This window comes from Mus caroli, unplaced genomic scaffold (genome assembly GCF_978045245.1).
Source record: "Mus caroli unplaced genomic scaffold, Mus_caroli_1 scaffold_14, whole genome shotgun sequence".
NCBI lineage: Eukaryota > Metazoa > Chordata > Mammalia > Rodentia > Muridae > Mus > Mus caroli.
Window position 1 is genome coordinate 96,219,364 of NW_028227269.1, and position 27,511 is coordinate 96,246,874.

General features: G+C 41.8%; 1 protein-coding gene across 2 annotated transcripts in view; it reads right to left on the bottom strand.

The window, feature by feature from the left end:
* Positions 1–27,511, bottom strand: part of Galc (galactosylceramidase) — a 61,479-nt gene that overhangs the window by 8,548 nt on the left and 25,420 nt on the right. For both annotated transcript variants that reach the window (XM_021179239.2, XM_021179238.3), the window contains exons 8-14: positions 21,769–21,924; positions 18,916–19,040; positions 14,557–14,684; positions 10,036–10,125; positions 6,841–6,927; positions 4,704–4,854; positions 3,352–3,529 (exon numbers count right to left, since the gene is read on the bottom strand). In XM_021179239.2, coding sequence (XP_021034898.1) covers positions 3,352–3,529; positions 4,704–4,854; positions 6,841–6,927; positions 10,036–10,125; positions 14,557–14,684; positions 18,916–19,040; positions 21,769–21,924 — 915 coding nt within the window. The remainder of the gene's footprint in view (positions 1–3,351; positions 3,530–4,703; positions 4,855–6,840; positions 6,928–10,035; positions 10,126–14,556; positions 14,685–18,915; positions 19,041–21,768; positions 21,925–27,511) is intronic.

Genomic DNA, 27,511 nt, shown 5'->3' on the forward strand with positions numbered 1-27,511 from the left:
ACCCAGCCTGATGGCGCCGTCCCCCAGTGCCTAATTCACTAAGTCTGAGGTGGACCCTGAATATTCACATCTCAACTGCCCAGATGATCTGAGGATGCTGGTCCACAAACCTCATTTTGAGAAGTGTGTTACACTGCACAGGCTGTCTGCCTGATACCTTTACAGACACAGTAAAGCACTGTGCATAGGTTCACTGGTCCACAGGGATGTCCTGCCACCCAGGAACCATCACAGCCTTTACAGTAAGCTCTCCTCCCGGCTGCTTTCTGCTTAAAGATGTTCCCGGGTACAGCCCTTTCCTTCTGAGACAATACTATCACGCTAAACTACCATCCCTGTAAGCAACCACTTCATACCCAGCAAGTAACCGCAAATAGGGACGGCATACACATGCTGTCAAGTAACAAATCCTACAATTTATCTAAAGTAAGACAAGGACACCAAGACATCTGTTTTGGACATGAGGCAGGGGATAATGGATCCTTACGTCTCCTTTACATTCCTCAAAGTTTCTTAAGAGAATTGTGCACAGCTGAACCTTATCACTTATAGGACTGGGGAGAGGGAGGGAGGGAAGGGGAGAGGGAGAGAGAGAACACACACATGTAATAGAGAATTCAGCTGTGAGCAAGAGCAGGTTATTTTGTGGAGATCTTCAGATCACAAGCAAAGCTCACAGAGAGACAGAAACCTCTTTGCATATCTCTTCAGCAAGGCCCGCCCTTCCTGCTCAAATTACCATACTGGTTCTCATCAGGATCTAGGGCTGAGGCAGGGTTCTGAGGCACAGCAGTGCTGAGGCCTGACTGCCTTACTAAAGCAGCCCTGCACACAACTAATCTTTCCTGTCTCCCTCTGAGGAAGAAGACTGGCCGATTCAAGCAAGGCTTCTGGCAGAGACCACAGAACCAGAGAGGCCAGGTCCCAGTTCTGCCACTTACATGAAATGGAATTGTGGGTGTTATCTTATTGCAGAAACTCCCTTTCTCAATCTACAAGTTGAGCATGATGCATCTGCCATCAGGGGTTGTGAAAGCTTTACACGAGCCCTTGACCACTTCCCTCACCAGCCCACAGTCGCAGGCATGGTGTCTCTGTGGCTCTCTGAACAAATCTCGCTGCCGGAATAGAGGATATAACATTCGAATGTAAAACAGGATAAACCCAAAACACCAAATCACATGGAAATTAGGCAAAAAGGTGTTAGTGCAGGGGAGTTTCTGGGTGCCCTGAGCAGAAAAGCATGCTGGAAATACCCAACAGTGGGGAGAGGGAACTTCCACCTCCAACAGAGAGGCAGGGCATCAAGTAGAGGGATGGGGTTGCCATCCCACACGCAGAAACTCTGACCCAGAATCGTTCCTGTCTAAAAGAACTACAGGGACAAAAATGGAGAAAAGCCTGAGGGAAAGGAGGTCCAGTGACAGGCCCAACTTGGGATCCATCTCAAGGGGAGGCTCCAAGGCCTGACACTATTACTGATGCTATGGTGTGCTCACACACAGGAGCCTAGCATGGCAGCCCTCCAAGAGAGGCCCAACAAGCAGCTGGCTGAGACAGAAGCAGATACTTACACCCAACCATTGGACTGAAGTCAGAGACTCCTGTTGTTGAATTAGGGAAAGGCTGGAAGAAGCTGAGGAGGAGGGTGACCCCATAGGAAGACCAGCAGTCTCAACTAACCCAGACCTCTAGGATCTCTCAGACACTGAGCCACCAAAAAGGCAGCATACAGGAGCTGATATGAGGCCCCCAACACATATACAGCAGAGGACTGCCAGGTATGGACTCAGTGAGAGAAGACGTGCCTAACCCTCAAGAGATTTGAGGCCCCAGGAAGTGGGGAGGCCTGGGGGAGGGGAATGGGGGAAGAAACCATCTTCTTGGAGACAAGGAGCAGAAGGAGGAGTGAGATGAGGAACTGTGGGAGGGTGGACAGGGAGGAGATAACAACTGGACTGTAAAAAAATAAAAGTAATAAAAAAAAGTAAAGCTGGTCTACTTAATTTTTTTAAAAGGAGAAAAATTGTATTTTGGCAGCAAGTTTCAGACAGATTTCAGCCCATTGAGGTAGGAAAGCCTTTGTGGAGAGACTCCCTGGTGGCAATGGCTTCTCACATGGATAAAGAGGGGAAAAAAGGCTACAACCCAAAACAGGGGCCACCCATTCAGCAATACATCACTTTCCAAACCTTCCATAACTTCCATGAACAGACTAGGCACCTTGTAGGGGACATTTCCAATACAAACTGAAGCGGCCACTGTCGCTGTGCACTTTCCTCTCGGTGTAGATCTATACCCTTAACACTCCTGTTAACAATGCAAAGTATGCTCATTGTCTTATGTCATTCATTCAAAGCAACCATAGCTCTCCCGGCCATGAAAACCCATCATCCTACTATAGAAAAAGTCCACTCGGCATCCTCAGTTTGATGTGGAATAGAACTTCAGACTTCTTTATAATCATAGACTTTTACACACGAGCAATATTGCATATGGGGGACCATTGGGACAATCTTTCCTTAGCTTCTCCTTTTTTTTTTTTTTTTTTGGCATACATCTTTAAATTTATTTTCTTTCTTTTTTTAACTAGGTATTTTCTTTATTTACATTTCAAATGTTATCCCCTTTCCTGGTTTCCCCTCCAAAAACCCCCTAGCCCCTTCCCCTACCCCCTGCTCCCCAATCCACCCACTCCAGCTTCCTGGCCCTGGCATTCCCCTACACTGGGGCATAGAACCTTCACAGGATCAAGGGTCTCTCCTCCCATTGATGACTGACTAGGCCATTCTCTGCTACATATGCAGCTAGAGCCATGAGTCCCACCATGTGTACTCTTTGGTTGGTGGTTTAGTCCCTGGGAGCTCTGGGGGTACTGGTTAGTTCATATTGTTGTTCCTCATTTGGGGCTGCAAACCCTTCAGCTCCTTGGGTCCTTTCTCTAACTCTTCCATTAGGGACCCTGTGGTTGGCTACAAGCATCTACCTCTTTATTTGTCAGGCACCCTACACCAGCTAAGGCAGTGTGATTCTACTGTTTGTCCAGCAGGTGGCAACACCAGCTTAACAAATCAAAGCATTCAAATCACAAAGCCTGTAAATAAGCATTAACCTATAATCAGGTCCAGAAATCCTCAATTTTCCCATTAAAGTTGGATTTCTCTGACCGCAATTATTTTCAAACTGGCATAATCTAAAGGGAGGACATGGAAGCCAATTTGATCATTTGAGGTCACATAATTCTGACCCACCACCTATTAGGTTCTTAACAGGATACGGCCTACTGGAACCCCTTCACTCAGAATGTACCCCAAATCACAAGCGTATACACTGAGGGCATCTCTCACACACCAGTGGTAATCGCCTATAATACTGATTGTGCTGGAAGCATCTGCAGCCCAGGTAATAGGTCGTTGGTTGAGAACTTGGCGCAGCGTGAAGCGGTGCTCATGGTCTTCATTATTCATGTAGTACTCAAACACGCCAGTCTGATCAGCAAAATTCGGAGCTTCACTAAAAAATGGGTACTCTGTTCAGAACACAAAAAGTAAGTCCTCCATTTAGTATCTCGGCGGCTGATTAGCAAGCCCTTACCAGATCTCTTCTTTCTGATATCGGTGCTACAGTGTGAAATACCTGAATAATTTATAAAACATAATACTTAGAAACAAAGTTTAGGGGTGTGTGTGTGTGTGTGTGTGTGTGTGTGTGTGTGTGTGTGTGATGTATTTGGAAATATATCCAAATAATTGACCAGATGTCTGTACTAGAGCCAATCAGCTGAAAGCTCATGTCCTGCCATGGACTGCAAGACCCAGCAGTGAGTGGCAGAGTCCCCTTGTTGGGTGGAACAAGCAGGGCTGGCCCCTGCACGGGGGGTGGAGGGTGGGGGGGTGTACAGGTACATCACACTGGCAATGCTAATCCTCTGCCTGATGCTTTCCTACAGTTGTCAACTCTGAGGACCCAGCAAGAACAGAGCTACCTGACCCATCTTTGAAACCTTCAATCCCACCAAATGCTGTTCTTGCTGGGTCCTCTGAGATGCAAGCACAATGTGCATGCCTTCTGTTTTCATATGGTTTCCCCCAGTTACCTACCCATCAAGGCTTTTCTAATCACTTTACAGCAGATCCCCCTAGAGACCTGACAGCTAGACTATAACCCCCCAGTAAACAATGAGTTGGAGTCCCTCACTACATCATAACTGTGTTAGGCACTCAAGTCCCTAAGATACATAAGGTGGTTTAACCTCCACGTGAAAGAAAGATACCAGCCGCAGCCAGGACGGCAGCACCTAGCTATACACCCTAAGTTTCACCCAGAACAACTTAGAATTATAACTTTCGTTCCCACAATGACTTCTGCATTTCTTCTGGAACTGAAAAACAAAAATCCAGTGCTTCTCAACCTGTGGGTCGCGACCCCTCTGGGGGTTTCAAACAAACTGGACATCCTATTTATCAGATATTTATATTATAATTCATAGCAGTAGCAAAATTACAGTTATGAAGTAGCCATGAAAATAATGTCGTGGTTGGGGGGTCACCACAGCATGAGGAACTGGATTAAAGCATTGCAGCATCAGGAAGGCTGAGAGCCACTGCTCCAAGGGCTACTGTCCGTCCAGTCTGACAAGCAGCAGCTCGGCCCTACCTCTACAGCAGGTGGATGACAGGTCGCGCCTGGCTAAGCCTGCTTACCAACATCAAAATCGTCCTTGTAGTGGGTTGGGAAGGGTTTTGAGCTGGGAGAGGGAGGGTAGCTGCCTTTGTGGCCTGTGGTCAGAGTGGTGAGTGTGAATATCTCGTCCTCCTCCAGTTCCAGCGTGAAACTGCCGCTGCTGTCAAGGAGCTGAAAGAGAAGACAGCCCCACGTTCAAGGCCAGGTGCTGGGGAGCGGGAAAAGAAATAAGCGTGAACAGCCATTCTGTTAGGACTTCCGAAGCATGGGAGGACGACCAGAAATAAGTACCCAGGCCCTTGACAACTTTAAGGATATTTCAGAAGTGTATAAATAATATTTTATAGAATTTCACCAGATTGGGGGGGGGTGCCAATGACAAGATGCCTGAAGGTCTATCTGTCACCCTACTCTTCCATTACACTGTAAGCTCTCTAAAGCTTGGGTACATTCAATTAATGTAACTCAGCCGCCTGCTTGCTTCTTTCAGAGCCTTACTAAACCCACTAACCCCACAGACACCACAAGAAACATCCTACAATTAAGAAATAAAACTTAAAAGCTGTTCATCATATAGGCAGTTTAAATTTCAATTAGTAGGCTGACTCCGTGTCACAGTTAGCCTTCTTGAAGCTAACAATACACTGAGAATTAAACCACACATTTATAAAGGTCTTGCTTATTAGTTCACCTCGAAGTGTGGCCCAGGGAAATACTCCCTAGAGCATAGTCCTGTAATAAGCATAGCCCTCTGGAGCTGTTTGAAGCCCCACATAACTAATGTGGGCTTGAGCTCCAACCTCCTTTGAAACTTTAATGAGTTTTATCTACAATGAATTAAAGGGTTTAGCATTGTATCATTGCTTTAAGGGTAAATAGATGCAGAACCATGAATATCTGATGCCACATTCTGCCTCAGGATTAACAATATTCCTATGCGGGAGATCAATTTGATTATGTTATTTCTAGCAAACTATTATACAAGTATAGAGTGGCCTAATGGGCATTTAACCATTGATATTGACTAGCTAACTATAACATTAATCATTATTAAAAATCCATCAGATTAAGTCAAATAGATGATGTAATTAACCTATTTTCTGGGGCCTCTTTATTCCTTGAAATCTTTCCTGAGAAGTCACCAAGTCCCAAGCACCATAAGCTCCTGGACTAAAAGCAAAATAAGGCAGATCCCCAACCTCCAGGACAGCAAAGTGGTGGGGAGCCTGTAAGGAGACCCACAGAGCCCTACACTGGGCCCAGTGAGCGAGGCTCTGAAGAAACCGACGCTTGACGTGACATCTTCACGGATATGAAGGAAACTGAGATGTTTACTCTGGGAGGAAACACCAGCTACTGAGATAAACATCTGAAAAGGAAATCTGTTTTCTGCTTCATGAGAGGTCAGTGAGGGACATGTGAAAGGTCAGTGAGGGTCATGTGACAGGTCAGTGAGGGACATGTGACAGGTAGGTGAGGGACATGTGACAGGTCAGTGAGGGACATGTGACAGGTCAGTGAGGGACATGTGACTGGTCAGTGAGGGTCATGTGACAGGTCAGTGAGGGTCATGTGACAGGTCAGTGAGGGACATGTGACAGGTCAGTGAGGGACATGTGACTGGTCAGTGAGGGACATGTGACAGGTCAGTGGGGATCACATGGGGAATGTGAGGGAAGCTATGTGGGGAAAGCTGCTGATACATGCCTATTTTAGGCACACCACTCTCTAGCATTTGATGGCTGACCCTGAGATTCTGACTGACTCTGCTGAGACCTGGGGCACTGTCCAAATAAGGGAGACCAAACAGAAACGAATAGCAGAGAGAAGAAAGAACAAAGCATAAAGCATAAGAGAAACCCACAGAGGGCAGGACTGCCTACAGTCAACTGCTGTGGGGACACAGACTGAGTGGATGGTCTCAAAGGGGGGCAGCCAGGCAATGGTGGCACAGCCACCAACATAACGAGTGTCTAAGGACAGCACAGCTGTGCACATAAAAGCTTCTCACACCTTCATCACGATTTCTATTTGAGGAAGAATTTTATCTCCACTGTCCTGTAGCCATAAAAATCAACTTCATTTTAATTCATTAATCAAATTTGCCCCTTTTTACCACTGTAACGTCCCAAACATAGAAATCAATGTTAAAACTACCCATAGAGTATCCAGTTGTTTAAAATGAAGTCTCTGCTGCGGAGTTCCCAGCTTGGTATACCACACTTGTAGCTCTTGTATTTCTCTCTGTGGAGAAAACACAAGAAAACATACTTGAGAGATTCATCAATTCCTGATATTAATACCTCAAGAAAGCAATGCCCACTGTTGCCAGTCGCTGAAAAGACCACCTCTAGGTTTGGAAAACAGGACATCGTTTAAGCCAATCTTTCACATCCTGTCACCAGGAGCAGCAACAACTGCATTAACCACCTCCAGAGACTTGTCTTTTTCCACTTCTGTTTCACCTAAACACATATGGAAAGCGGGACGCAGCCTGGGGACACTGACTGGCACGAGCTCAGTCACCGTAACACTGAACTGGGCATGCTCAGAAGCGCCCTTGTCATCGTCCCCTTTTGAGCATGTATGTGTTCTCTGACCTTGCACTAGGTAGGCCCAGAATGAGTCTACGACCATTCCTTATAAAACTCCCTTCAGGTGCGAATGCTCCGAAGTGTGCCTGTTTCGAACATGCTTGCCTCTAGCACTGTGCCCAGTGTCCCTGAAGAAACCTAACATGCTTCCGTTTACAGAGGAGAGCACGGTAGTCCAGAAATCTCTACTCACTTAACTCATTTAATTAACCCACTGCATTAACACCTGAGAACACTAGCGAAGATTAAACAGGTCTTAGTGCCCTCGATGCAAAAACACTCATCTGCCCTATGTAAAAACCTTGTTAAACATTTAACTATTTACTCTAAGATGTCTTTGTTTATTACTGTACTGGCTAGCTTTGTGTCAACTTGACACAGCTGGAGTTATCACAGAGAAAGGAGCTTCAGTTGAGGAAATGCCTCCATGAGATCCAACTGTAAGGCATTTTCTCAATTAGTGATCAAGGGGAAAGGCCCCTTGTGGGTGGTGCCATCTCTGGGCTGGGAGTCTTGGTTCTATAAGAGAGCAGGCTGAGCAAGCCAGGGGAAGCAAGCCAGTAAAGAACATCCCTCCATGGCCTCTGCATCAGCTCCTGCTTCCTGACCTGTTTGAGTTCCAGTTCTGACTTCCTTGGTGATAAACAGCAGTATGGAATTGTAAGCTGAATAAACCCTTTCCTCCCCAACTTGCTTCTTGGCCATGATGTTTGTGCAGGAATAGAAATCCTGACTAACACAATGACTATAAAATCTTAAACTGTTTTCTTCTCCCTTCTTGTATGTTACTATCATCATATAAAATTTACCTTGTTCAAAGATTGTGTTCTAATATTTTTTCCTTCAAAGAATATTATAATAATTGCAAAAATGCTAAGTGAATATTGATCTGATATGTTGACAGATAATAACCCAGAACTGAAGATCTTGTACAAATAAGTAATGACATTCTAAAAGATCAAAAATTGTTTTCCATATTTAATAATTATCATTAATTATCATTATTATATAAGCAGGATAATTTCAACTAAGTCTGCAATTACCATAAGTGCCACAGACAATGATAATTCTAGACTTACACACACACACACACACACACACACAGATTATGACAGGCGATAATCTCCACATTCACAGAAGGATTGCATTGAAAGTAACACATCACATGATTTTTAACAACATGGGACAAAGGATTTCAAGTGACATCTTAGGGCTTCTGAGCTGTTACTACAGCCTGCACATGTAGTTAGGTGGTCGTAACAGTTGAAGGTCTCTGGATGTCTTTGTCACATACCCTAGATAAATGGGAGGAGAGGCACTTGGTCCTGTGGGGGCTTGCTGCCCCAGTGAAGGGGGATGCTAGAGGGGAGAGGTGGGAGTTGGGGAGGTAGGTGGGTGGGAGAGCACCCTCTTAGAGGCAAAGGGGAGGGGGGATGGGATGGAGGGTTGCAGAGCTGAGACTGGGAAGGGGGACAACATTTGACATGTAAGTAAATAAAATAATCAAAAAAAAAAAAAAAAAAAAAAGCAGATAACAAGAACTTGCAACTGAAAACAACCCATAGCTTTTGGGCTGATTTTGGAGTCTGACTGCAAAAGTCTTTCTGAAGCCTTCCAGCTTACTGGAGTCAGAGGTTTAATCAAACACAAAATAAAACTCTTCCACTTTGTGCTTCACGAGCAAATTTGCCTTTGCTAGGGTTAACATCACAACCCTGCTTTCTGACCACAATTATTAGGTGTTTTCTCTAATTTTCTTAGTAATAAATGTTGTTCTAAAAACTTTACGCATGTATATAATGCACTCTTGTTGGTTGTCACCCTCCCAGCCTCTCTTGTCTCCCTCCCTCCCAGCCCTGCTGGCCCTCTAATAATACTCTGCCATCAAAACAAAACAAAACAAAACAAAACAAAACCTCATCCTTAGGACACTAAGAGGCTTTTAAAATGGTGACTTTTGGGTATTTTGTTTGGTTTTTCTTTGTTTTGTTTGATTTTCAGTATAGAATACTCTAAACTTCAGGGCTTGAAGACTCCTCACCAAGACTACCCAGAGAAAGCCCAGTTTGGGAAAAAAGTCCTTAGGCCTTGCATCTGACGCTCACCCCACCAAGGACAACCAAGCCCCAGACAGCCTTATTAGGTGTTGGCTTCTGCCCTATTTCACGATGGAGCTCAGAAGAGACCTTAGTTGGTGGAGGGCTTGGCTAGCATGCAAGTGAGCCAGGTTTCTTACCCCACACTCCCTCCCTGAGGCAGATGTGCTAGCCCATGCCTGCAATCCCAGCACTCCCGGAGTAAAGGTGGGATACTCATGAGTTCCTGGCCAGTCTCCATTGTTAAATGGGGCTGCCTAGATTACATGAGGCTGTGGGTTCGTTTTGTTTTTTTAAAAAGTCGGGAGATACAAGGCACCAGGTGTCCATTCACACACAGATTCTTAGTAATTCTATAATACATGACACATAAGAATGAATGGCTTGTAATAGAACACAAATATTTCACAAAATGTTAAAGGTGTATTTTATTTATTAGTTGTGTTTCTGTAAGCTCACATGTGTGACTTTTCAAGGACAGAAGAAGGCACCAGATCCTCTGTAGCTATTGTTACATGTAGTTGGGAGCTACCTGACAAAAGAGTACAGGAAACCAGTTCCACTCTTTGGGGAAAGCAGCGAGCACTCTTAACCACTGAGCCATCTCTCCAACCCTAACACAAATTTTGAAATCAAAATAAAAGTTAAACACATGCACTTACCAAAGATCCCTTTAGAGTGAATGTAGCCAGCTGATGTGAGACATTATAATATGGTAGATATGGCCGTATACACATAGAATGTTGATGACTCTGAGGAGAAAGAGTCATGTGAGTTATCCAAACAATATACAAGCTATTTTATATAAATAATCAATAAATAATCAATGTATAAAGCATAAATAATCAATGCCTGAAAAGTAGCAGGGATAGCAAACATTTATAGCAAATATGAAGTTATTTCAGTTTATAAAAAATAAATTGCTAATATAACTTTAATGAATGTATACTGTGTGGGCCTAGACAAAGCTTAGAATAAGGAAATGACCTAAATGGTAACTTAAATACATAGAAATAGATCCAAAGAACCATAGCCATAAATAAAATAAATGTAACATGATATAAACATATACTGTTCTCATTTCTTCTCACGGATCTTTTTAAAAATTACACATAAAGTAATAACTTCACAGCATCCTATTATCTTTCTGTTGGAGGTGTGGCATGTACAATAAAATGGGAAATTTTACACACAAAAAAATGGCAAAAGAACAGCATTCCTTCATTGCTCCAGGATCCAATCAGTTTATATATGAGGTGGTCCTGAGGCAGGAAGGGATGTCTGGTAAATTCTGAAACCACTGCTGAGAGATGACTCTTGAAGGTGGAGCAGGAAGGTCATTAAAGGTCATTAAAGGACCAGAAAGCAGCATCAGAAAGCACTCACTAAATGTCAAATAAAATGGCAGAGGAGGACGCCAGACAGAAACATCACGAATTGTAGAAAACATAGATCACAAGGCAAGAATAAACCAAACCATAGCAAACTCACGCTCATTTAACAGTCCAACCAAAATGCCAGACAAGGCAAAAGGAAAGCTAGACCTGACCATGAGCCAGTGAAAGAGGACATGCATTACAGGAAATGAAAACCTACAGGCTGAAGCAAGGGTGGCAGGGGTGAGGGACCGAATACCAACAGAAGGCACAGAAAAGTAGCAATGACAAATAATAGGAAAGAAAACTGATTTTAAAACAAAAGGAAAAATATAAACAGAGAGAAAGTTTAATGTCAGAAGTCAATACATTAAAATACTAGAAATAAAAACAAAATCTGAAAATGCCCCAGGGAAGGGCGATCCTAAGGGGGTGAGGCAGGTGGAGAAACACCCTCTCAGAAGCAAAGGGGAGGGGAGACCAGGAAGGAAGGGGGCAACTTTTGGAATGTAAAGAAAATAATAATAATAATAATAATAATAATAATAATAATACAGAAAACCTAACAGAACAAGGGGAAAGAAGAGAGACAATTCTGCAGTAGTGGAGATTTTACTTGTTGAGATTTTTCAGGCAGAACAGGAAATTAACAGAGACTCTGATCTGAGAAACAACCACATGGGATTCCACAGGCAACAAAGCAGCTATTCTTCCAGGGCAGTTCTCAGTGTAGCCCACAGCGCGGCATTGACCGCAGTCCTCTCGGAGGGACACCAGGAAGTATGCTCTCCAATCATAATGGGACGAGATAAAGCATCAATAACAACAGGTGCAAAATTCACAGAAATACAAATATAAAATGACCTTGCCACAAAGCAATTGAGAAAGAAATCACAAGGACAATAAAAAACAAACTTTGTGGTCAAAATATTAAAACAAAACCTAAGACAGATAAACTACACTAAAGTACCACATATAGAGGACGTGAAGGCTATCAGTGCCTATATTTTTAAGTGTTTCAAAAAAAAATAACTGGCCTTCTACTTTAAGAAGCTAGACAGTTTTCAAAAGAGCAAACCAAAGCCATAGCACAAACAGGATGACAATAAATACTACTGTGAAATACTGAAGTACAGAAAACAAACCAAACAGCACTATCCCCTTAGAAAGCCAAACCTTCAGAAGACCAGGAAGGAGGAGGCATGACTCAGTAACTGAAGAGAATGGAAGAGGAGAACCCTGCCAGCCCTAAGCAACTAAAGCGGGATTACAGGAGGGGTTCCGTGCTCGACCACACAGATCAGAAAATCAAAATGATAGATACACAAAATTCCAAAGCTTCCGAAAAAGTTATAGCACCCGACTACACCTACAGTCAGTAAAAGGATCCTTAAGCTAAAACTCTCATGAAGGAAATAACAGACTGGGTTCAGCTCTCTGTCAAAAGAAGGAAGAAGGAAGAATGATGCGACTGATCGGGCAGAGTGAAACACCTCAACTGACAGCCACACCCACTCCTGACTCCAAGGAGTTCCTCCGTCGGCACTACTCCCCTTGCCCCCTTCCCAGGACCCTCACCGCACTGAGGCTGGACCTCACTCGCCAGCTAGACATACACACAAATGGAGGAAGTGGACCAAACGCCAAGCACCTCAAGAAATAACAGGATCAGAAACTTACATGTAAGACTTAAAACTGTAACAATACCCTCACACACCAAAAAAAAAAAGCATCTACACTTCAAATCTGCATGACCTTGGATTAGTCAATGGTTTCTTATGTCTGATATACTAAGTGTGCAGAAAAATAAAAACATCCTGAATGTGAACTTCACACATATTTAGAGCTTTTTTACTTCAAAGAATGCCAAAGAATGAAAGAGAGAAGTTGGGCATATTCTACAGCATTGGGAGGATGATCTAGCAGGATTATGAACTTAGGATCAGCCTGACCTATCCTATAAGGATGGGAGCAAATATACAATAGCTGCATGGCGTCGTAGTTTCTACAACCCCTCTTTAAGCTCTGGGAGGACTGCGCTACCAGCCACTGCCCTGGTTCCCTTGGACCTGTGGATGAAAGACACACGCATGTGCATGCACGCACACACATAAGCTTATTTTTAATATGTATTTTAACTCAATGGCCAGGCACTTCTAAGCCTCCAGAGGCTAACGTGCCCTCACCTTCACTCCCAGCTCAGGACTCTAAATCTGCCCTCAGCTTTGTTGTGTTTCTATCCTCTCACCTGCTACCCCAGGCCCAGTCAGGGAAGCGGCCAATGGCCACTCCACCCGAGATCTTACATGGCTAGTGGCTCTCTCTCTCCAAAACAGTAGTTTATTTTCTTTCCCACTCCATTGTCTCCTACCCTGCCTGAGGGAACCTGGAAGTTCTGCCTCTTCTGCCCCGCCACTAACCCGTAGCATCTTTATTGATCAATCAAGAACCAATGGGGGAACAGGAACAATTCACATGCAGCTTCCAGATCAAAGCATCAGTACCACTTCCTACATCTCACCTTTTTTGTCCAATTAGAAAAAAAAACAACAAAAAAACTCTTTTCTCAGCCATAAATTGAAAAAAACTATAACAATCATGTAAATTACAAAGTATGATATACAATTAACATCTAGTCCATCATATTTGTCAATTGATAAAGTACTCTACTATCATTTCTAACTTAAAGAGTTATAATTTTAGATTTTAGCTTGTAACATTACCTAAAAGCTGTCTTTTATTTCAGTGCCTCTCTCTCAATGTAAACAACTTGAGTTTGATTATGAGACTATAACTCATCTTTAACCACGTTAGAAATCTGAGAACAAATTAAATATTGTCTGAGTATGTAGGAAGTACCAAACATAGCTTTTAAAACGTAAACAATTACAGAGACAGCTGACTATCTGAATGGCCTTTAATGTTTTATAAGGTTGGATTATTTGTCTTTAGCCTTGTGGCCTAGAACCATCTAGCAGACTTTTTATGAAGTAGGAAATATCAAGGACTGCCTTACCCTGTCTTGGCAGAGCTTAGTAGTCAACTATCTTACCTCTGTTTGTCCTTTTTGGACAGAATATTGTCTATGAACTGCTTATGAAGCCTTATAAACTGCTGGTAGCAAGGAAAAATAGTACCAGCAACTGACAGCTCTTCACATTAGTTACTGTTTAACTTGGCAGCCCCATTCCTACTTATAAACACAAAGGAACTGACATGTTCACCAGTTATCCCAATATACTGTAGAGAAAATATCATGTGTATTACATGTATTCATCACCTGTCAATTTAAAAAAAAAATCTATGGCCTATAGAGAAGGGTAGAATAGAAGGTAGGACATCCAATAGATAGAAAGAATTGTGGGATAGAGCTAGGCAGGAGATCCTCCTAGGAAGGTGTGAGGAGACAGACACATGGTACCTGAGCACAGGTAACCAGCCACGTGGCAGGATGTAGATTAGAATAAGTGAGATAATTTAAGTTATGATCTAATAAGAGAAAAGCCTTGCAATATGCCCAAGGTATTTATAAATATATTTTGAGTCTGAGTCTTATTTTGGGGCTGGTCAGAAGAGCCAGTCATTACTTTACACCAATATATCTTTAAAAAGAAAGATGTCTTAAAACAACAGAAGTAGCAAGGTAACCACCAGCCTTCTCCAACCTTTCTCCCTGGGAGGCAGTCATAAGACTCTTGGAGGCATGCCCTCCTATGCCCAGAAGAACACAAGATCCTTCTGTTAAAGACAAAGTTCCTGGTGAAGTATGAGATGCCCACTAAGTGAGTCTCAACAACGGACAATTACCATAGTTTCAATGATGATGGTGAGGTTTCCCAAGCCATCAGTCAGAGCGACATAACTTCCTCCTTTCTCTAGATGGCCCACTGTCTTCAGGTAATACCAGCCTGGTTGAGTAAACTGGGTTGTGTGAGCTACAGAAAAGAAGAAAAGAATGTGAATGAGACAACGTTAAAAGAAAATAGCTGTCTACCAATTTCAGTCTGATTGATTCTACGCAGCTAAAGTCTATTTTAAGAAAGTATTTCCCAAGTTTAAGCTTCCATTTTAAATATTTCAGCTGTAAAGTATATCTGCAGGAAGACTTTCTGAATGACTGGAGAAAATTAGTGAACCTGGGAATACAAGCGTATTAATTATGCACTCCTTTTCCCAAAATGCAAAATAGAGTGACTCTTCCCAACCCTTGCCCACTTACTCCATTCGTCTTCCCAACCCTTGCCCACTTACTCCATTTGTCTTCCCAACCCTTGCCCACTCATCACTACTCAGTCCATCCTAACAGAACAAAGAAAATAATTAAATAAAAAAATTTTAAGCAAATAAATGTACCTCAGAACTACTTTATGGCCTCAAATTGATTTCTAAGTACATATGTATATATATTTCCCAACTTCCCAGAGTCACAAACTTAGAAGAGCGTTACTTCAGCAAAGTGAGTAGAAGAATTCCAACAACCAACAGGTGATCCAGTCAACACAGAAGCCTTACCTAATTTTTCCACTATTTTGAAAAGGTACGTAAGGAATTTAGAGTAATGCCATGATTACAAATCTGAGAATAACACAAATCTATAGATGATAATTATCAAAATATGGGCTTAAAATTGAACCAAGTGGACTTAGATTTATCTTCGTTTGAAGAAATTGGTTTTAATGAAAGACGGTATAATTTTGAAGCAAAATAATGTTAAATATCTTACTAAGATGTTAAAGAAAAAGTCTGCTATTGTTATTTAATCTTATTTATAGGGTTATTAGCTATTAATATGGTTATACTCCGTGTGTATATACGTGTGTGTGTGTGTGTGTGTGTGTGTGTGTGTGTGTGTGTGTGTGTATGATAGCCATAATCATATCATCTTCTAAAATGCATATGTTCAAATGTTTAATACATTTGGGAACCAATTATTTCACATAATACATGTATTCTTTTTGATTAATCAATGACAAAATTAGTTATTAATTTTTACTGGTAATATTATACACTAACTTTAGTACAATCAATAAAATGGAACTGACATAAAAGAATAATCCCAAAACTTCTAGACACACTGAGCTGAATATAAGTATACTTATTCCATCTCTATTTTCAAGCTGTGGGATCACATACTTGAGCGATCACTTTTGTCTCCATCACTGGACATCCGCAAGCCCTGGGCTGCTTGCCTTTCTTTCCCCTTACTACGCCCCACCCCACCCCCGGCTTTTTTTGGGGGGGGGTTTCCCATGTAATCAGCATTTTTAAAAAATTAGGTATTTTCTTTATGTACATTTCAAATGTTATCCCCTTTCCTAGATTCCCCTCCAAAAATTCCCTATGCCCTCCTCCATACCCCTGCTCACCAACCCACCCACTCCAGCTTCCTGGCCCTGGCATTCCCCTATACTGGGGCATAGAACCTTCACAGAACCAAAGGCCTCTCTTCCCATTGATGACCAACTAGGCCATCCTCTGCTACATATGCAGCTGGAGGCATGAGTCTCATCATGTGTACTCTTTGGTTGGTGGTTTAGTCCCTAGGAGCTCTGGGGGTATTGGTTGGTTTATATTGTTGTTCCTCCTATAGAGCTACAAACCCCTTCAGCTCCTTGGGTACTTTCTCTAGCTCCTTCATTGGGGACCCTGTGCTCCACATGGCTGTGAGCATCCACTTCTGTATTAGTCAGGCACTGGTAGAGCCTCTCAGGAGACAGCTAGATCAGGCTCCTGTCAGCAAGCTCTTGTTGGCATCCACAGTAGTGTCTGGGTTTGGTGGTTATTTATGGGATGGATCCCAGGTGGGGCAGTCTCTGGATGGCCTTTCCTTCAGTCTCTGCTCTGAACTTTGTCTCTGTAACTCCTTCCATGGGTATTTTGATCCCCCTTCTAAGAAGGATCAAAGTAGCCACACTTTGTTCTTCCTTCATCTTGAGCTTCATGTGTTTTGCAAATTGTATCTTGGGTATTCTGAGCTTCTGGGCTAATATCCACTTATCAGTGAGTGTATATCATGTGTGTTCTTTTGTGATTTGATACCTCACCTAGAATGATATCCTCCAGATCCATCCATTTGCCTAAGAATTTCATAAATTCATTGTTTTTAATAGCTGTGTAGTACTCTGTTGTGTAAACATACCACATTTTCTGTATCCATTCCTCTGTTGAGGGACATCTGGGTTCTTTCCAGCTTCTGGCTATTATAAATAAGGCTGCTATGAACATAGTAGAGATTGTGTCCTTATTACAACTTGGAGCATCTTCTGGGTATATGCCCAGGAGAGGTATTGCTGGATCTTCTGGTAGTACTATATCCAATTATCTGAGAAACTCCCAAACTGATTTCCACAGTGATTATAGCAGTTTGCAATCCCACCAGCACCTCTTTCTCCACATCCTCACCAGCACCTGCTGTCACCTTAGTTTTGTATCATAACCATTCTGACTGGTGTGAGGTGGAATCTCAGGGTTGTTTTGATTTGCATTTCCCTGATGACTAAGGATGTTGAACATTTCTTTAGGTGCTTCTCAGCCATTCGCTATTCCCCAGTTGAGAATTCTTTGTTTAGCTCTGTAGCCCATTTTTTAATAGGGTTATTTGGTTTTCTGGAGTCTAACTTCTTGAGTATTTTGTATATATTGAATATTAGCCCTCTATCAGATTTAGGATTGGTAAAAATCCTTTCCCAATCTGTTGGTGGCCTTTTTGTCTTATTGACAGTGTCCTTTGCCTTACAGAAGTTTGCAGTTTTATAAGGTACGATTTGTCAATTCTTAATCTTACAGCACAAACCATTGGTTTTCCGTTCAGGAACTTTTGCCCTGTGCCCATATCTTTGAGGCTCTTCCCCACTTTCTCCTCTATAAGTTTCAGTGTCTCTGGTTTTATGTAGTTCCTTGGTCCACTTAGACTTGAGCTTTGTACAAGGAGATAAGAATGGATCAATTTGCATTCTTCTACATGATAACCACCAGTTGAGCCAGCACCATTTCTTGAAAGTGCTGTCTTTTTTCCACTGGATGGTTTTAGCTCCTTTGTCAAAGATCAAGTGACCATAGGTGTGTTGGTTCATTTCTGGGTCTCGTGTTTTATTCATTGATCTAACTATCTGTCCCTGTACCAGTACCATGCAGTTTTTATCACAATTGCTCTGTAGTACAGCTTGAGGTCAGGGATGGTGATTCCACCAGAGGTTCTTTTATTGTTGAGAATAGTTTTTGCTATCCTAGGTTTTTTGTTATTCCAGATGAATTTGCAAATTTCCCTTCCTAACTCTATGAAGAACTGGATTGGAATTTTGATGGGGATTGTACTGAATCTGTAGATTGCTTCTGGCAAGATAATCATTTTTACTATATTGATCCTGCCAATCCATGAGCATGGGAGATCTTTCCATCTTCTGAGATCTTCAATTTCTTCAGAGACTTGAAGTTCCTATCATACAGATCTTTCACTTCCTTAGTTAGAGTCACACCAAGGTACTTTATATTATTTCTGACTATTGTGAAAAGTGAAAGAAATTCCCTAATTTCTTTCTCAGCCTGTTTATCCTTTGTGTACAGAAAGGCCACTGATTTGTTTGAGTTAATTTTATATCCAGCAACTTCACTGAAGTTGTTTATCAGATTTAGGAGTTCTCTGGTGGAATTTTTGGGGTCACTTATGTATACTATCATATCATCTGCAAATAGTGATATTTGATTTCTTCCTTTCCAATCTGTATCCTTTTGATCTCTTTTTGTTGTCTAATTGCTCTGGCTAGAACTTCAAGTACTATATTGAATAGGTAGGGAGAGAGTGGGTAGCCTTGTCTAGTCCCTGATTTCAGTGGGACTGCTTCAAGTTTCTCTCCATTTAGTTTGATGTTGGCTACTGGTTTGCTGTATGTGGTATTTAGGTATGGGCCTTGAATTCCTGATCTTTCCAAGACTTTTATCTTGAACGGTCTTACCCCCTTTCTTAAGGACCTAGTCTTAGAATAATAAAGTACAAAATACAGAAAGCAATCAGGTTACCAAAAATAATAATATAAAACACAGGCAGAACTCCCTTAAAATAGTCACACTCTTTAAGCACAGACAGTTTGTACAACCTCCTTTGGTGCTTTCTGCTTTGTCTCTTTAAAAGAATTTGTGTAGAAAGAGAGAGAATCTAGACATCCATACCTGATACCCAGATAGGAGATGCTACGACATAATGTCCACTCCATGGCTCCTGGGCCGTCATCAACCCACTTCGTCCATAAGGCAATTCTTCATAGTAACTAGCCACCAAATTCCAAGCAATTGTGCTAAAACATTAGTTTGATTTAAAAAAAAAAAAAGGAAAAGAAAAGAAAGAAACACCAACACTATGTATTAAAAACATAAATTATATCTAAAAGACTGAAGTAAAAGTATCCTTCATAATTATATATAAGCAAATGAAGATTAACTTAAGTACACCAAACAAAATATATGTTGCCTCAGTTCACTCTGATTTTTAAAAATTCCAGTTCATTGTTCATCCAAACGTTTTAATAGTTAATCAGAGAATTAGCTCTCTCTCTCTCTCTCTCTCTCTCTCTCTCTCTCTCACTCACACACACACACACACACACACACACACACACACACACACCAGAATTCTGTTAAACAGTGATAAAGTCAGAAGATGAATCATCCTGACCTGTCAAAGATTTGAAACAAGGACAAGTACAAGCTATTTCTGTAACTGTTCTCCCTCTGACAGCTCTCCAAATGCCCCAATTTCACACAGAGTTAATGAACTTGACTTGGGACTGCTGCAGTTTTAAGATGGGAACTCTTGGAGTCAGACTGTCTGGGTTCACATCAAGACCCTGCGAGCTACCTTCCCCTGACCCTGCTCCCTCACCTGTGCAAACAGGATGATGCCTGTTTTGAGTCAGTGCGTGCCTGGGAGGATGAAACACATTGATGCAACTCTAGCCTCTGATTTCTGCTTCTGCCGAAGTACTAACTAGCTGAGCTTGCTGCTCTGGCTTTAGGCCTCTTTTCAGCTGAGAGACACTGACAATTTACACACATACTGAGCTCCAGGAGCAGAGTTGAGTCGGGGCTCTACAGCTTTCAGAAAATGCAGCCATAAGAACCTAAGTTTTTATATCTGGCTGTTTTCCCTTCAGCTGAAAACAAAGAGCACTCACCCAGAGATTTTTCACCTCCCTGAACCAAATTTCCTCCCAACACACAAAGCTACTCTGGCACTCTTAGAAAATCTGGCACCCTTCTCATTACCTTATTGTAAAGTGAAAATAATAATGCTGATTAAACACACAGAGCGACACACAAGCAGCGGACATCATAAGAGATCTGTGTCACACATGCATGGCATTCTCTACTCTGTACCCTGGAGTTCCCCAAACTTGGGCATCATCAGAGTCGGCATGAGTACTGAGCAGATGTACAAGCTCCAGGCCCCTGGCAGTGTGAGCAGCTGCCTACACATCAGTATGACAAGCACCGCAGGACTTCTTACAACAGTTAGGCCAAGTTAGGAAGTACTTCTTTATGGGACAGGATATGGACGTCTGATAGGATCTGGATGTGGTACCCTGCCTCGGAACAAACCAACAAACAAACCAACAGAAAACAAGGGAAAAGGTATGAAGTAAACATATACTTAAAATGAGAGAAAAAAATCATAACACCCTGTTAAATAAAAAGCAACTTACTCAACAGACCATATGCTAAGGTGTCAATTTCATATTTAAAAGTATATAAAAACAGGAGAATGTTTTAAGGACCATTGTTTCAAAATGGAAAGATTATGGACAGCTTTGTCTCACTCTTTGTACATATCTTCATTTTCTCAATTGTCTGAAATGAACTTGCATTATCTTTTTTTGTTTGTTTGTTTGTTTTCGAGACAAGGTTTCTCTGTATAGCCCTGGCTGTCCTGGAACTCACTTTGTAGACCAGGCTGGCTTCGAACTCAGAAATCTGCTTGCCTCTGCCTCTAAGTGCTGGGATCAAAGGTGTGCACCACCACGCCCAGCTTTTTTTTTTTTTTTTGGATTTATTTATTTACTAATTTATTTATTTTATGTGAGTACTCTGTAGCTGTCTTCAGACAGACCAGAAGAGGGTATCGGATCCTATTACAGATGGTTGTGAGCCACCATGTGGTTGCTGGGAATTGAACTCAGGACCTCTGGAAGAGTAGTCAGTGTTCTTAACCACTGAGCCGTCTCTCCAGCCAAACAAGCCACCACACTGGCTTGTTTTTATTAGACTCAAAATTATAAGGCAAATTTTGCATCTAATTACTCTCTAAGCTGTCATCAAAGAATTTAGGGAGAATCCCTTTTAACAACAAAAGGGTCTCTGTTGTTCTTTGTTAACTTTCTTTTGTGAAGAGTTGGATAAAGTTAAAGGAGCTGGACAGACAGAGTGGAAGTCGGCCCCAATAAAGGCTACAGCCCTGGTTTTTGTGTTTGTTTGTTTGGTTTTTGATTTTTGGTTTATTTTAAAGGTAGTTATGAAAGAAGGGTAGGTAACAATTCTACATTTAAAAAGATTCTGGGACCAAAACTGCTAAATGCAATGCACAGAGATGTGCTATATCTTTCATTACAAATGACATTTAAAAAATATGAATGAAGGATGATAATTAGAAATATTTTATATGCTCATATTTATGAAAATGATATGAGCACATGAGGAAATATTCTTACGTTTTAGAGGCAAATATTAAAATATGATGGCATAATATGACAAAGTAATTTAAAATATATGTAAATTATCAAAAACATCATACTGCCTGAGTACACTGTACCCCAACAGACACAACTTTACTTAATACACACTCTTCTCAAACACAGAAAAGGAGGTATAGATGCAACAAATATTAGGCATATGTAGAATAAGTCAATAAACCATATGTTTACAACAATTGAATCTAGAATTTAAGATTATAGTGATTCATTTTTTTCTCATTACTGTGTTTTCTAAAATTCGTTATAATAAATGCCCCCAAAAGATTGAAAAATAACTTACGAGGTCATATTGCCATTGATGTAATTCTGGTTCAATATGCGACCCCAACAGCCTGCGCCAACATTACTGTTGATAGTGCTAAAATCTTCAGATGACCAAAGCTTCTTCCCTGACATCTTTGCATTCCACACTGTGTAGGTTCCAGGATAGTGAGCTCTAAGAGAAAGGGTACAAAAGGAGAGAAGTCAGAAGCCCCACACTTCCATGAAGTAGATGGGTGAACTCAAATACAACTCTTTGCCCAGGTTTGCTGTAAGAAGAAGAAGAAAGAAGGAGGAGGAAGAGGAGGAGGAGGAGGGGGGGAGGAGGAGGAGGAGGAGGAAGAAGAAGAAGAAGAAGAAGAAGAAGAAGAAGAAGAAGAAGAAGAAGAAGAAGAAGAAGAAGAAGAGAGGAGGAAGAAGGAAGGAAGGGAGGAAGGAAGGAAGGGAGGAAGGAGGAAGGAAGGAGGAAGGAAGGAAGGAAGGAAGGAAGGAAGGAAGGAAGGAAGGAAGGAAGGAAGGAAGGAGGAAGGAAGGAAGAAGGAAGAAGGAGGAGAAGGAGAAGGAGAAGGAGAAGGAGAAGGAGAAGGAGAAGGAGAAGGAGAAGGAGAAGAAGAAGAAGAAGAAGAAGAAGAAGAAGAAGAAGAAGAAGAAGAAGAAGAAGAAGAAGAAGAAGAAGAAAATGAAAAATCAAGTGGCTTTCCCACTGTTCCATCTAAAGGCACTTTACAAACGACAGCGACTAATCACAACAGCAGAAGCCTGCAACCACACAAATAAAACAAGACTATTCTGAAACCCACAAATGGATGCATGTGTAGTGACAGGTGAAGGTCAACAAGGCCACTTAAAGTGGAAAAACAAGGTTAAAAAAAAAGATTCAGCCTTTCCTGGGGAAGATAGGGAGCTTTGGAAGGAAGGTAGACAGCCAGGAGGTCAAACAAGATGAGTCTGGCCATGCTCTGTGAAGAAGCAACCTCTCCTCCATCTCTGTCCTCTTGAGACAGAAATCTGGACATTTACTTCAAGGCATAGCATTAAAACAAATCCAAAAGTCCCCATAGGTATTAGTGTATCATTAATTTTTGTGTGGGAAGAATGAACTGCGTTGAGAAAATTGGAGGTACTGTCTCAAAGCAGCAGTGGTCCTCAGTCATGGGGTGTTAGCAATATCCTGTATTGCTACAGGCGAGGTAGCAATATCTAGGCACTGTCAAGACATCAAAAGTGCAGTGACTGAGAATCTGTCCCAGAAAATCAACTCCTTTCATTCTAGCATGTAAACAGAGTCAATCAGGAGAGGTCTACATATATGCTGATTGTCACAAGAATAAAATACTGCTCTAATGACAACTGTAGACTCTATTGACTAAGTGAATCAAAATATTAATATAGTAAATATAAATTAGAAACTAGATGGCACTACAATAAGAGTACATTCACTATCTTCAGGAGTAAGAATATAAACTTTCCAGTTTAATTATTCACAAGCAGTTTGAGAATAAAAGAGACTTGTTCTATCACAATTCTAACTGTACACAATACACAATTCTAACATCTGTACTTTCTTGGAGTAGTATAACATCAGAAGAATGACTGTGAAGACCTTTGAATCAGTATCTGTCAATCACGGTCAACTCTGCAGAAAGCCCTGATAGGGAGTTGTTTGTATCAGTAAACGCATATGATGAGTGTCAGGGAGAAGGAGACACAGCAGAGAGCACCAGCAGAAGCACTGGGAAACAGCCACGCTCCATCAGGAATGTGCTGAGTGCTCCAAACAGCTGAGACAGGCACCACTGCAGGTCAACAGCACAGGCACCCGGGAGCATCCTACCTCCTTCTAGGGTTAAGAAATTGATGAACTTAACTTATTCCGCCAAACTTGGAAAATCAAATTGCTAATCATCAAATTACTAATGACTGCAAACCTATAATTCTAAGATATTTTAACATTTAATTCTTTTTTTTTTTTTTTGGTTTTTCGAGACAGGGTTTCTCTGTGTAGTCCTGGCTGTCCTGGCACTCACTTTGTAGACCAGGCTGGCCTCGAACTCAGAAATCCGCCTGCCTCTGCCTCCCGAGTGCTGGGATTAAAGGCGTGCGCCACCATGCCCGGCTTAACATTTAATTCTTATACCCTTAACTTTGTACTGTGATCGGAGTGTCCAATTTGGCACTTCAGTCAGATATTAACTGTTACTATATTAAAATCAGGATATTTTTAGGTGGCTTTCAGAAAATACTATGTCTGATATGCCTGTTGTTTGTTTGTTTCTTTGTTTTCTGGGACTATATCTCATTCTGTTGCACAAGCTAGCCTAAAACATACTATGTAATCCCAGGCTGTCTTCACACTCAAGAGACCCCCTCACCTCAGCCTCCTGAGTGCTAGCACGAACCGTGATACCTGGCTTGTCTGATGTATCTGATGAAGATGCACACATATCTATATGTTTTAAAGGAAGAAAATTCTAGAAATATTTGCTATGCGATCACTGATTTTCAGAAGGTCATAATAGAAGTAAATTTTAACTCTGTCTTTATAAGGACTCACATCTCCCAAAATATTTCTACATTCTGAAATTTTATAATCTGAACTCGTTCTCTTACCATAAATACATCTCATGTACTTCTATTTGACCTTTGATTATATATTTTAGATTATTTAATTCAATCTGGTATATCCAGATCATCACTCAACATTTAATCAATTTAAAAGCAGGAAAGGCTGGTTTTTGGTTTTGAAATTTAACTTACAAAACCCAGTCTGTATTTCACACTTCTTGACACACCTAAGTTAGACTAGCCACATTTGCAGACACAGACCCGTGAGACTGTTGGCTACTGTGTAAGACAGTGCAGGTCTAAGGCCTTAACAAGTTCAGCAGCAGGTAACAAATCTCTGTGGAGATGGCGGAGGGTTATATGAGAATAAGATGCCAGAAGCAGAATCCAAACTAAATCAGACACTTGCATTCACACTGAGGGGAAGTACACAGAGGCACGTGGGACAGGAGGGCCCAGCAGAAATCCCAGGAGGTACACTGACTGCATAACCAAACTGTGCAGCTACAGTGCATGCCTCGGGCAATGTGAACGGCTCCAGGAGGTATGCATTGCCTACAGCAGCAGGAGCCAAGGAATGACTATCTCAGAAGAGCAAAGCCTAGAAAATCCAAACGACCATGCAGAAAGGGTTTAGAAGTTCACACATACAAACCTGAAATAGTCACAAAATTGCTCAGTTGGGATAAGCATTTTTACTCGCTGGCTTCATCAAGTCAACACAAACTAGAGTTCCCCGAAGGAAGGAAACCTTAATTGAGAAAATACTTCCATAAGAGCTGGCTCTAAGTCATCTTAATTAGTGAGTGATCAGAGGAAAGCTCAGCCCATCGTGAGCTGCGCCCGCCAGGACCTGTCAGGGGCTCCTGGGTTTTCTTTTTCTTTCTTTTTTTTTTTTTTTTCTGGCTGCAAAACATCAATTTTTTTTTTTAGACATTTTCTTTATTTACATTTCAAATGCTATCTCAAAAGTTCCCTATACCCTCCCTACCCACTCCTACTTCTTGGCCCTGAAAGTTTGCAAGACCAGGGGGCCTCTCTTCCCAATGATGGCCGACTAGGCCATCTTCTGATACATATGCAGCTAGAGACACGAGCTCTGGGGAGTACTGGTTAGTTCATGTTGTTGTTCCACCTATAGGGTTGCAGACCCCTTCAGCTCCTTGGGTACTTTCTCTAGCTCCTCCATTGGGAGCCCTGTGTTCCATTCAATAGAAAAGCCTAGAAGATATGGGCACAGGGGAATAATTCCTAAACAGAACAGCAATGGCTTGTGTTGTAAAATCAAGAATTGACAAATGGGACCTCATAAAACTGCAAAGCGTCTGTAAGGCAAAAGACACTGTCAATAAGACAAAAAGGCCACCAACAGATTGGGAAAGGATTTTTACCTATCCTAAATCTGATAGGGGATTAATATCCAATATATACAAAGAGCTCAAGAAGCTGGACTCCAGAAATTCAAATAACCCCATTAAAAATGGGGTTCAGAGCTAAACAAAGAATTCTCAACTGAGGAATACCTGAGATTCCACCTCACACCAGTCAGAATGGCTAAGATCAAAAATTCAGGTGACAGCAGATGCTGGTGAGGATGTGGAGAAAGAGGAACACTCCTCCATTGTTGGTGGGATTGCAAGCTTGTACAACCACTCTGGGAGTCAGTCTGGAGGTTCCTCAGAAAATTGGACATAATACTAGCAGAAGATCCAGCAATACCTCTCCTGGGCATATACCCAGAAGAAGTTCCAACTGGTAATAAGAACACATGCTCCACTATGTTCATAGCAGCCTTATTTATAATAGCCAGAAGCTGGAAAGAACCCAGATGCCCCTCAACAGAGGAATGGATACAGAAAATGTGGTACATTTACACAATGGAGTACTACTCAGATATTAAAAACAATGAATTTATCAAATTCTTGGGCAAATGGATGGATCTGGAGGATATCATCCTGAGTGAGGTAACCCAATCACAAAAGAAGTCACTTGATATGCACTCACTGATAAGTGGATATTAGCCCAGATACTTAGAATACCCAACATACAATTTGCAAAACACAAGAAAATCAAAAGAAGGAAGACCAATGTGTGGATACTTCATTCCTCCTTAGAATAGGGAACAAAATACCTATGGTAGGAGTTACAGAGACAAAGTTTGGAGCTAAGACGAAAGGATGGACCATCCAGAGACTACCCCACCCAGGGATTCATCCCAAAATCAGCCACCAAACCCAGACACTATTGCGTATGCCAGCAAGATTTCGCTGAAAGGACCCTGATATAGCTGACTCCTGTGAGGTTATGCCAGTGCCTGGCAAATACAGAAGTGGATGCTTCTGGGTTTTCTAAGAAGGCAGGCTGAGCAAGCCAGCTAAGCTGCACCCCTCTGTGGCCTCTGCATGAGCGGGGCTCCCGGTTCCAGTCATTTGAGTTCCTGTCCTGACTTCCTTCTGGAAAAACAAGCCAAATAAACCCTTTCCTCCCAACTTGGTTTTTGGTCATGGTCATGGTATTTTCTTTTTTCTTCATTTAGCGATTTATTTATTTATTATATGTAAGTACACTGTAGCTGTCTTCAGACACTCCAGAAGAGGGCGTCAGATCTCATTATGGATGGTTATGAGCCACCATGTGGTTGCTGGAATTTGAACTCAGGACCTTCAGAAGAGCAGGCAGTGCTCTTAACCGCTGAGCCGTATCTCCAGTCTGATCATGGTGTTTTCATCACAGCAACAGAAACCTGACTAGTATTCTAGGTCATTCTGACCTAGGGAAGACTGTCTGTAGTATAGCGTGTCATCATGAAGATCATAAACAGATAGATGTCGTGACTCAAGCCTGGAGTCATCACAGCCTGGGCTGAGGTCAGAAGGATTGAGATCAGCCTTGGACCAGAGGAAAGAACAAAGAAGAAAACCCCTAATAAAGGTCTTTCCTTCTTATCTGGAATTTGTCAGTGACAAACCCAAATCAACATCCTACGGGGCCAACAATGCATTGATCCAAACAGCTTGTTGAAATCTTGAGATCTGCTTGCTTCTGCCTTCTGAATACTGGGGCTAAAGGTGTGCATCATTTCATAAACTAGAACAAGTAAATGTATATCCGTGATCCAAAAGGCTAGCAGTTCAAAGTGCATCCAAAGTTCAGAGAGACATTAAAGAGAACTGTTTCCCTTGTTTACTGATGGTGCT